Genomic DNA, 11,686 nt, shown 5'->3' with positions numbered 1-11,686 from the left:
GTCTGCCCCTGCTCCGCGTGGCTTTATCGTCTCTCCGACGCCAGTCACCATGAGGTTAGGGCCTGCCTAATGATGTCCCTGTGCAGAGACCCTATCTCCCCCCTGAGCGTGCCTTTCCGGGGCCATGCTTCGCCACAGCAGCGTCCTTATATGCAGACAGACAGCCCAGATGCCCTTCCCGGGCCGCGTCTGCCCAAGGTCATGCCAGTGCTCACCACCCTTCTCTTCTCTCCCCTTCTCCCCTTTTCTCTCAACAGACGTGGGCGCCTTTTTCGAGGAGGGGATGTGGCTGCGGTACAACTTCCAGGCCGCAGGGCCCGGGCCCCGAGACGTGCCCGACGCACAGAGCGCGGCCCCCGACCTGACCCACGAGCAGTTCGCCTTCAGCTTCAGCACCTCCAAGGCTCCCTGCGTGCTGCTCTACGTCAGCTCGCAGAGCACCGACTTCCTGGCCATGCTCCTCAAGCCCTCTGGTGAGCCCTGCGACACGGCACCGCCAGCGGAGCACAGGTGCAGCGGGGTCCAGCCGAGGAGCAGGCGGGGCACCCCACACACCCACTTCCCAGCAGGCGTGCCACTGGGTGTGTGACTGCGTATCAGCGGTTGTGCCCAATACTCATGGCGTCCCTGCCAGGACCACAGGGCAGCAGCACAGGAGGGCGGAGCGGGGGTTGTGTCCACCGTGGGGATATAATGACCCGTGCTGGTGGTGCAGATGGTTAAGCAAACGCCACTGCGGACTATGGATTGGTAGTTCAGCGGTACCTCAGAAGAAAGGCCTGGTGGTCCTGAAAGGTCTCAGCCTCCTGTGTCCCAGGAGCACAGTTCTTCTCTGTGCACAGGGTCACCACTGGCCGGCATCCACTCCACGGCCGCTGGGAGATTTTATTATTGATAATTCAGTCATGCACTCACTGCTGGGGCAGTTTTATTATTGATAATTCAGTCAAGCACTCACCGCTGGGACTGCTGGGGGTGCCATCGAGCAGCTTCGGGCTCAGAGTGAGCCGATGTCACTCAGCACAGAGCGCCGGCAGGTCCTGCGCCGTCCCCACAGCGGCTCTTGTGTCTGAGCACCCCAGTACAGCCATGTGTCCACCCAGCTCTTTGAGGCCCTTTGCTTGACCACGCGCGCTGGCCTTCTCCAGGACTGCCCTCTCCTCACAGCACGCCCAGAGCACACGAGACCGAGACCAAGCTGGCCGCCCTCACCTCTAGGAGCATGCCGCTGTACTTCTTCCAAGACGGATTTGTTTGTTGCTTTGAAAACCCACGGTACTTTCCACTTTCTTCCCCGGCACCACAGTTCACATCCTCGATTCTTCTTCAGTCTTCCTGAGTCAGCCTCCAGCTTCAGCTGCAGCTGCAGCGACTGAAACGACCACGGCTGGCTCAGGCCACCTCAGGCCTCCAAGTAGCCCCCTTGCTCCCCAACACTTCAAAGAGGCCTCGTGCAGCAGATGTGAGGTGAGCTTTGAAGTCGTACAGTTCACTGCATCAGGAAGTCACCCTGGCGTATGACGGCGTATCGGGAGACCCCACAGAACGTACTGGCTTTGCACAAATGGAACACCACAGAGGGTCTTCATTGTCTCCTGCCGCAGTCTCCAGCGTACCACAAATGGGGGCTTCCCCAAACTGACATCCACTTTCTCACGGTTTAGGAGGCCAGGAGTCCGCCTCCTGGGCGCAGCCCTGGGGAAGACAGGCTTTCTGTCTGTGTGTCTGCTCTGGGTGAAGACCCTTGTCTCTTCTCAGGTCCCGAGCAATCCTCATTGGTCTTGGAATCGCCCCTGCCCCATCCCTGCCTGCTTCTCTTGTTTATCTCTTGTAAGAGATTATAACTAGACACACACACACACACACACACACACATATCCCGTAATAGCCCTGCCTCCTCACCTTGACAGAAAACCCGTTCCTCAGGGGGCCCAGCCCTGGGCATGGAGGCTGGGGTTGATGACACACTTTGGGGAGGATAGAACTTAGTCCATATCAGAAGGTTACCTGTGTGTGGTGTTGACAGTATTGTTTGGGAATGCCACGTTTGGTTGGACGACTTTTCTCTGGGAGGGGCATAAATATGGGCCTTGGCCGGCCAGTCGGGCCGCCCTTCCAGAGTCCTGGGCATGGGCAAGGACGCACTCAGCTGGGGAAGAATGTCACCGTCACCGGGTCAAGCTCCCTCTCCTCTTGGTTCTCGCAGCAAATCACTTCTGCCGCCTTGCAGTGAAGCTGTCGCAGACCTCTTAAGTTGCCGTTGCTGAGTCTGGGAGCACCAGAAATGAGACAGGGCTGAAGAACCCCCTAATGCTGGCTTCTGTAGAGCTGGGGCTTGCTGGGGCCAGGGGTGCCAAAGAAACGGCTTATCTGCACATACCCAATCTCTCGGAACAACACACACACACATACACTATCCTGCTTATCTATATACAGAGCTAGGAATGGTGCCTGGCCCTTTGCAGGGACCATGATGACTGTGGGCATTGGGAGTGGACCCCACATGAGTGACGTCAGAGAGTTGAGTCCAGCCCAGCTCGGCCCAGCCCCCAGGCACGGTGTCTTGCAGGGAGGCTGATGAACGGAGACAGCTGCACATGTGAGAATGGCGCTGTGACTCCAAGCCACCAAGCCACCAGGAGGAGGGTGCAGGGGACACGGGACCCTCGCTGTGTCTTCTGCATGGGGCCACACAGCCCAGGGGGCTCATGCTCCGCCATCTGAGCCCTCCCTGGAGCCATCTGTGCAGGACCTGGGGGAGAAGGGAAGGGAGTTCCCAAGAGGAAGGAGAGAGGTCTTGCAGAGGAAGCCCATGGCTGCCTGGGCGTGCAGAGCGGGAGGTGAGTGGTTGGGCTCCCGCAGGAGGGCAAGGTCACAGCCCCGGGAGCGCAGCGTCGGAAGCCAGAGCGCCACTCAGAACGATCGGAGTCCTCGTCCCAGGAGCAGCGAGAACCGGACAGGGAGATCCTCCAACACGCGCTCGGGAAAGTGTCCCCTGCCCCGTGTGCTTTGTGAAGAAAACATCAGCAAACAGAAACCCTGGACCCGGAGACCGCGAGCACTCGGTCATTGGACAGATGTTCCCTGAGCACCTGCTCAGGCGCGGAGCAGTGGTGAGGGTGGCCCGGGATGGGCAGTGGTTCCTTTGGCTGGACCTAAGGACCGGCACCGACGCGATGGCACCTGACGACAACATGTACCAGAAGGAGCCCAGGTGACGTCTGGGTTATGCGTTGGGCTGCTAACTGCAAGGTCAGCTGTTCAAAACCAGCAGCCGCTCCTCGTGAGACGATGAAGGTCGTCTTCCTGTCAACAGTCAGTCTTGGGACCACAGGGGCGGTTCGGCCCTGTCCTCTAGAGCAGAGCTTCCCAACCTTCCTACCGCACGACCCTTTCATGCAGTTCCTCATGGGGTGGTGACCCCCCACCATAACATTATTTTCCTTGCTTCTTCATTTTGCTACTGTTATGAATCAGGTGACCCCTGTGGAAAGGTCCTTTGACACCCCTCCCAGGGGTCGAGACCCACAGGTTGAGAACCGCTGCTCTAGGGTCACTGGGTCAGCATCAACTCGATGGCAGTGAGTTTTAGTGTTTGGGGTTGGCGCCCTGGTGGCATGTGGGCTAGGCGTGAGGATGCAGCTGTGAGGTCAGCAGGTCAAACCCACAGCTGCTCCATGGGAGGAAAAGGAGGCTGACGGTTCCCTAAGATTGACAACCTCGGATAGAGATGTGACTGTGCGTCAGCACTGGGCAGAGGGCAGTGGCGTGAGGACAAAATGGGAGGGTGTCTGTCCCCGTCACGATGTGCGCTTTCGGAGATCCCAGAAGGGTCGTCGCTGTGTGTTGGGCTTGATGGCATGGAGGGTGGGGTTAGCTCGGTTTTCAGTTTCATACCAGACAAGGACAGCTGGTGGCGCCATGCTAAGACCTTGGCTCCTGAGGGCAAGTTTGGTGGTGCGAACCCAAACCCCCAAGAGAAAGAGGTGGCAGTCTGCTTCCAAGAAGCTTAGAGCCCAGAAAACCCCAAGGCAGTTCTCCTCAGTCCTAAAGACTCAAGGCGAGTCGGCGTCTACCAGACAAGAGTGCGTGTGTGATGAACCGGCAAAGGTCCCCGGAAGGGGCCCTGGTGGCGCCATGGCTAAAGCACTCGCTACTCATGGAAGGTTGGCGGCTTGAGCCCACACCATGCTCCCAGAGGGCCAGCGCTCTGCTCCCAGGATCCCTCTCGCTAAGGACCCGTGAGCCAGGCCCACCATCCTGTGGATGTCCTGTGGGGTGGCGGCAGCTCCATGGCTCTGCACAGTATTTTACAAGGTTTACCCCACACCCCAGTTCTGTCCTACCTCACAGCACTTTGTGGGTTCATCCTGCACCCTGATTCTATTTTATCTCACAGCACTTTGTGGGATCACACTGCACCCATCATTTCTAGCTCACAGCACTTTGGGGGCACCCTCTGTGGCATGTGGAGCGTGGTCTCACCCCTAGCTCCAGGCCCAGTTGAGGCAGCACCCACCATCCCCACCCCACACCCCTTCCTTACTTAGGGTGATGCTCAGGTGAAAACCAAGGGTGCGGGGGCTGCTAGCCCCATGGTTGGGGTGGAGCAGAATTCGGGGTGCAGGTACCCACGGTCATCGGTGGGGGCTCTGTGTGAGCCCCTGCAGGGGTGGTAACACCACGTCCCCCGCCCCTCTTCCCCTTGCAGGAAGCCTGCAGCTCCGGTACAGCCTGGGCAGCCCCCGGGAGCCCTTCCTCGTGGACCTGGAGCACAGGAGCTTGGCCAATGGGCAGCCCCACAGCCTGAACGTCACCCGCCGCGAGAGGACACTAGAGCTGCAGGTGTGGCCCGTCCGGGGGAGGGGGATGGGGGGGTCTGGGGAGGGGGGCGCTCAGACTTCCAGCCAGGAAGCAGCGGTGGGTGGTGGGCAACTTCTCAGCAAGCAGCCAGTGGGTCAGCCCCACGCACCTGCGTCTTTGTCTGCTCAGCCTGTGCCACACCTTCTTGACACCTGGGGGAAGGGCCCAGCCACCCAGGCCCAGGGGCTCCGTGTGTCTGACCGTGCACAGGCTCCACACAATGCCCGCCAGCGTCCTTCCTCCGTGCGTGCCCGCCGGCCGGCCACGGGAACATAGACCTTCCCAGCCCTCGGCACCCAAGGGGGCTTCAGGTGGCCCTGGGGCTGCACCTCTGGTCCCTACTGAGCCCCCACCAGCCTGTGCTGGAGAAGCTGCCGGGACCTCATGGGGGCTCCCTGGGAGGGTCAAAGGGGGGTGGGCATCAGAGAAGTGGACTTTGTGAGTAACCTGGGATCTAATCCCTGCAGCTCTGTGCGGGCGCTTGGACACACACCAGCTCCGCAGGCAGCCGCACAGGGCCACCGAGTCCTCAAGCCAGCCCACCGGCACAGGCGGGGCAAACCCCAGCACCTGGTGGCTTCCCACATCTCCCCAGCATGGCAGCCACCGGCCCACTGTGGGAGGTGACTGGGTTGTGGTTAGAGACGGGCTTAAAGAACTGATTCTGTCTGTCCATCTGTCTTTGTTGGCGTCTCACCGTTGCAAAGTGAGAGTGGGTGTGAAGAGAGCCCCTCGCTGTCTGTTGCATCCACAAGCTGGTGCCTGTGACGGCGACAGCTTCTCTCAGGGTTCTCAAGGCTTCAGGGGAAGGCTCTCGCCCTGCCAGCTCTGGGGAAGGGCCCTGTCCCCCTTCGGCACTGTGGGGCCCTGGCCCTGGAGATCCGGGGTCTAGGGGGTTCTCGGCAGAGGACACGGTCTGCTCTCTTGGCGCAGTCGGTCCCCCTCTGCTCACTTTTCCATCCCTCTTATATCTCAGAAAAGACGGACCCAAGACTCAGCCTAGTCCCATGGGCGGTGTCCTACCGTCTCCCCATGCCCTGGTGGGGTAGTGGCTACGGCTTGACCTGCCATCCACACAGGCGGCAGTTCGAAACCACCAGCCGCTCCGTGGGAGAAAGACTGGCCTTCGGCTCCCGTCAGCAGTGACACCTCGGAGACCACGGGCGGGGAGTTGATGAGTCAACATGGATTGACTCAATGGCAGTGGGTTTGGTTTGGGTACCATAACATAAAAGAATGAACCACAATTAAACACAATTACAGGCCACTATGGGAAGGAGAGGGAGCCCTGGTGGCATAGCGGTTACACGTTGGCCTGCTAACTGCAAGGTCTGCACTTCGAAACCACCAGCCGCCCCATGGAGACAGATGTTCTGGTCTGAGAAACCCACAGGGCTGACTCCGAGCCACATGGGCTCATGGCGGTGAGTCTGGATTTGGTCTGCCGCTAACGCCACCTCATGAATGTCGTGGGGTGAGGTTGCACGCCCCACGGGGTAATTGCCTTTTATCCCACATGGAGAAGGATCCTCAAATCATGGTCTGGCCGATGGACATACATTTGAAGGGGAGGGGACACAATTCAATCCAGGACCAAAACTGGACAATTAGCTGGACGGCCAGTGTAAACCTGGAGACCCACCGGAGTCATGGATCTTAAGGGCTGGCCCTCTTCCTGACCCGGCCCTGCCCTTCTGAGCCACCCGCACAGGAGGGGACATGCAGGTGGGAAGGGAGAGCAGGGCTGAATTGCCCACATGTCCCACTTTCACGGCAAGGGCAGGGAAGGTGCCCTAGCGCACCCTCCCCGGCCCCCCACCCCACCCCGCCGGCACATTCAGCCCACTGAGGCTATCCACTGACTCTTGACGGTGCACACACCAGCTCTTTTCTTACTTCTATTTTCTGCCCATACGGGATGAATAAGACCACGTCTACGAAGCATACGTGTGTCCTGAATCTACTCTGCTTGCCTCCCTCCCCCCACCCCGCCCGAATGGCCAAATATAATGACAGAGTAGCCCTTCAAACGTCCCACCAAAGAGAAGGGCAGAGACCCAGCAGCTCCCACCATGGCCCGCCCAGGCCTGTGCTGGGCAGCCTCTAGCGCCCCGGGGAGCATTTACGTACATCCGTCAGCCTCCTGGCTCCTGGGGCAGCACACCGAACCCCAAACTCACTGCCACCCTGTCGATCTGACCCCTGGACAGAGTCAAACCAGGAAACCTTTCCAGACGCTGACAGCCTCCTCCTTCTCCCCCCAGCCGGCCAGGGGTGGTATCCCCAGGGCGCCTCACAAGATGCGTCCTTGGCCTCCGGCCCCCCTCCCCAGCTGCTCTGTCTGTCAGGACCCCAGCCCCCTGACCTCAGCCCAGTGCGACGGGCTCTCGGTCCAGTTCAGGAAGCTCCCAGGGTAGTGTCGTTGCCATCGCCAGAGTCGGCTCTGACCAGCGAGCCCGTGGACAACAGAATCAAACACTGCCCAGTCCTGCGCCAGCTTCACAGCGGCAGCTAAGCTTGAGGCCGTCGTTGCCGTCACTGTATCAATCCAGCTCCTTGACAGTCTTCCTCTTTTAACACGCGCTCTGCTTTACCAAGCGCAATGCTCTTCTCCAGGGACCGGTCACTCCTGAGAGCACGTCCAGGACGCATGGACTGTGCCTCCTGCTGGCAGTCCGGGGAGAGTCGGGGTTCTGTACCAGCACTATCACTCTGACCCTCCTTACTTCCTGCCCGGCCTTCCCGTGCATGTGGGGCGGTTGGAGACACCTTAGCGCACCATAGCTGCTGGGGGTTTTAAAGAAGTCTTGGATTTGCCCAGTACGTTGTAAGGGGAAATGTTGACTTGAGAAACAAATTCATAAACAGGCATGTGTGTATAGGAAAGAGCTTTATATTAAGAGTAATTGTATATGAAGAAAACATCCCAGCCCAGTCCAGATCAAGTCCATAAGTACTATATTAGCCCAGATGTCCAATACCAGTCTATAAAGTCCTCTTTAGACTCACGCAACACATGCAATGATGCTGAATGCTGGAGGATCACAGGCCAGTGGTTGGAAAGTCTTGTGGATCCAGTGGTGGTAGAAGCATCTCAGCGCTGGTGTGGGTCTCCACGTGGCTCCTGCAGCTCCAGGGCTCTGGCCCCATCAGCGTAGCTCCATGTAGCTCGTCAGCAGGAAGACGAAGCAGAGAGAGAGAGTTTGTGGTCTGCCTCCAGGGAGGAAGACAGGGGTTCCCAGAATCCTCAGGAGAAGGCCACGCCCACACAGAGGCCTCATTGGCTATGACCTGATGACAGGCGAGACTCCGCCCCTGCACTCAAGTTGACAGGAGATGATGTCACGGCCGTAGGAAGCATGTTCTGGAAGGGAACGTCGTATTAAACCAAGGAAACCGTGGACTGAATTTTTTGTGTTTCCCTCTTCTCGTTTGGTGAGTCGAAAAGAAAGCATCTTCTTGGGAAGCTGGGGAAAGCACAGGGTCCCCGGAAGACGCTGGCCGTGTGGCAGGAAGCGTCACAGGACCCCCGCCCCCCATGGTGTTGTAGAGCGCTGCGCACTGGGAGTCGGTTGTTGGAGCTCACTGTGTAATCAGTGAAAGAAAAAGTACGTAAGCTCTGGACTTAAAGGGGGCAGTGGGGGCCCACTGATAGACTTCCTGCCACTCATGAGGAAGACCCAGGTTCAATCCCAACCAACGCACCTTGGGCACCCACTGGAGGCTTGCCTGCTGATCTGATGATGAACAAGGAGCAGTTGAAGACGAACTACAGGAGTTCAAATCCACCAGCTGCTCCACGGGAGAAAGATGAGGCTTCCTCCTCCCGTAAAGATGCACCGCCTTGTGAGCCCACGGGAGCGGCTCTCCTCTGTCCTGGGCGTCAGAATCAACTTCATGGCAGTGGGTCTGAGGACAAACAGATCTGACCAGAGCTTTCAGACTAGGATGGACCAGGAAGAAACGCCTGACCAGTGACTTCCCCAAACCAGCTGTCATGGACTGGATTATGTCCCCCAGAAACGTGCTCACTCACCCTCGCCCCCCCTCCCCGCTACACACATAATGCATAAATCCTCTCTGCAGGGAAGGTGCCATCTGCTCTCGGGCAGTGTGCTGGTACACCCACCACCATCACCCCCTGGGCTGTGCCCTTGGGCAGTGTGCTGCCCATGCCTGGGCCTCCACGCCATCTTCACAGTAGGCCGTGGGCTGAAGGCAGGTCCCTGTCTCTCTGAGTGGGGGACCCGGGCTTCAGCCAGTCAGGAGAGGTTGAGTTGGGCGGTGGACAGACCACAGAGAGATGCCAGCTCACCCTCCAGACTGGCTCAGAGAGCAGTCTCTTCAGATGCTCACAGGCTGAGTTTGGGGGTCTGGGGTCCCTGGGTCCAAGCATGCAGCTGACAAGAAGTGCCTTGGGCGGTGGGACTGGGCGCTGCGTCTGCACAGGGAGACCACCATCAGTCAGGATCTAGTCACACCTGCACACTCACTCACACTCACACACACTCACACACACAAACCTTCTCACACACATACTACATGTACAATCCCACTGTCACACACTAACACATACACATGCTCACACCCACATGCACTCACCCATACACTCACACACAACACACCCATGTGTGCTCACGCCCACACACAAAAACACACACACGTTGTCACACATCCACACTCACATCCTCACACACACCCTGGAGGGCCACAGGCAGGGTGGCTCAGTGAACTCCCGAGGGAGAGGTCACAAAAGGTGGAATCAGGAGCCCCCGTGATGAACCTTGGTGGTACTCTCTGAGAGCCCCGAGGGACAAACAGCTAACCAAGGCGTCGGAAGTTCAAGTCCACCCAGAGGCACCTCAGAGGCAAGGCCTGGGGACTCTCTCCTGCAGCCATAGAGGGTCCACGGAAGACCCTGTGGCTCCCACGCGGCTCCAACACACTCGAGGCTGCCATCATCGGGGCATGTCTGCAGACACCCTGCGTGGCCCCTGCAGCCTCCTGGGATGCTTCCCACACGACTCCCTGGACCAAAAAGAACTAGTGACCTTCCGACCATTCCCAGGGCTAGCACGTGAGCAAGACCCAGTGGTGCCGAAGAAAGACGTCCAAGCTGCGCTGGAAGCATTCGCCCAAAACAAAGCTCCCAGTACTGACGGAACACCCACTGAACTGTTTCAGCAAGCTGATGGAGCCCCGGACGCACCCACTGGTCTGTGACAAGGATTTGGAAGACAGCTACCTGGCCAACCAACTGGAAGAGTTCCACATTTGTGTCCACTCTCAATAAAGGTGACCCACCAGGATGCAACAATTATCAAACGATGCAGTTTATACCACAAGTAAAATTTTGCTGAAGATAATTCAAAGTCGGTTGCAGTAGCACGTCCACAGGAAGCTGCCAGGCTTCAGAAGAGGACGTGGAACAAGGGATAGCCTTGCTGACGTCAGAGGGGTCCTGGCTCAAAGCAGAGAACCCCAGAAAGAAGTTGACCTGTGTTTCGTTCGCTATGAAAAAGCAATTTGTTCGACTGTGTGGGTCATAGCAAACTCTGGACCGCCTAGAGAAGATTGGGAATTCCAGAACAGTTCCTCGGACTCAAGGGGAACCTGTGTGTGAGCCAATGCAATCATTCAAGGAGAATAAACATTGCATGATTTAAAATCAAAAAGGTGTGTGCCAGGCTTGCAGCCTTTCGTTATCCTTATTCAATCTGCACGGAGCAAATTTGCGTAGCTAGACTACAGAGAGAAGACGGGGGCATCGGCCTGGAGAAAGGCTTTCAACGACTCGTCACATGCAGTGACCTCAGGCATCAGCACAGCAGGGCGGCTGGCACGGGGTAGGCAGTGTTTCATGCTGTTGTCCGCAGGGGCACTGTGACTTGAGACCAACACAACCACAATGACAACAGGTGCAGGCGACATAACCTTGCTCGCTGAAAGCCAGGACTTGAGCGCTTGCTGGTAACAATCAAGGACAATGGCCTTCAGCATGGGTTGTAATTTAATGTAGAGCAAACAACAATGTTCCTAGCTGGACCAACAGACAATACCATGCTAACTGTAGAAAAGGAAGTCGCTTTACTCAGATTGGCATCAACACTCATGGAAGCAGCAGTAAGAAATCAAACAGCACAAGACCTCTTCAGCACGCTAAAGAATCTTTGTGCAGCAGAATACTGAAAACACCGTGGACTGCCAGAAGGACAAACGTCTGTCCTGGACGAAGAGAATGACAGCCAGAATGCGCCTTAGCAGAGACGGTGAGAATTGGTTCACTTGTTTGGGCATGTTATCAGGATGGACCTGTCCCTGGAAAAGGACATCCCGGAAGACCGTCTCAAACACAACGACAACTGTGACGATGGTGCAGGCTTGAGCAGTGTGCCTTCTCTAGTGCACTGTTCACTACGAGTCAGAGCTGACTCGATGGAGTCTAACCACTGCAGAAACTGTGTTCTCTAACTGGTGTGAAGAGATGGTAGATCAAAAGAAAGATGGTGGTAGTAGGGAGAAAGACAGACCGATGGATAGATGATGGATGGGTGGCTGCATGCATGGATAGGCAGGTAGGTCGGTAGGTATATGGATATATAAGTGGGTAGTTGGTGGATGGATGGATAGATAGGCAGGTAAGTGGGATGTTAGGTGGATAGATAATTCAGTAGGCAGGTAGGTAAATGGATAGTGGATGGATGGATGGATGGATGGATAGTGGAAGATGGATGGGTAGATGGATAGGTAGATAGGTGGACAGGTGGAAACATAGGTAGGTAGATGGAGAGATGATAGATGATGGATGGGTGGATACTGGATG

At 57.3% G+C, this 11,686-nt stretch overlaps 1 protein-coding gene across 1 annotated transcript in view; it reads left to right on the top strand.

Moving 5' to 3' along the window:
• Window positions 1-11,686, top strand: part of LOC101648810 (contactin-associated protein-like 2) — an 83,104-nt gene that overhangs the window by 26,136 nt on the left and 45,282 nt on the right. Inside the window, exons 4-5 of the mRNA XM_004713940.2 lie at window positions 258-473; window positions 4,712-4,845. Coding sequence (XP_004713997.2) covers window positions 258-473; window positions 4,712-4,845 — 350 coding nt within the window. The remainder of the gene's footprint in view (window positions 1-257; window positions 474-4,711; window positions 4,846-11,686) is intronic.

The sequence above is a fragment of the Echinops telfairi genome, unplaced genomic scaffold (genome assembly GCF_000313985.2).
Source record: "Echinops telfairi isolate 266 unplaced genomic scaffold, ASM31398v2 ScPeMD7_23;HRSCAF=83, whole genome shotgun sequence".
In the NCBI taxonomy this organism is placed as follows: domain Eukaryota; kingdom Metazoa; phylum Chordata; class Mammalia; order Afrosoricida; family Tenrecidae; genus Echinops; species Echinops telfairi.
This window is presented reverse-complemented; position numbering and strand designations above follow the sequence as displayed.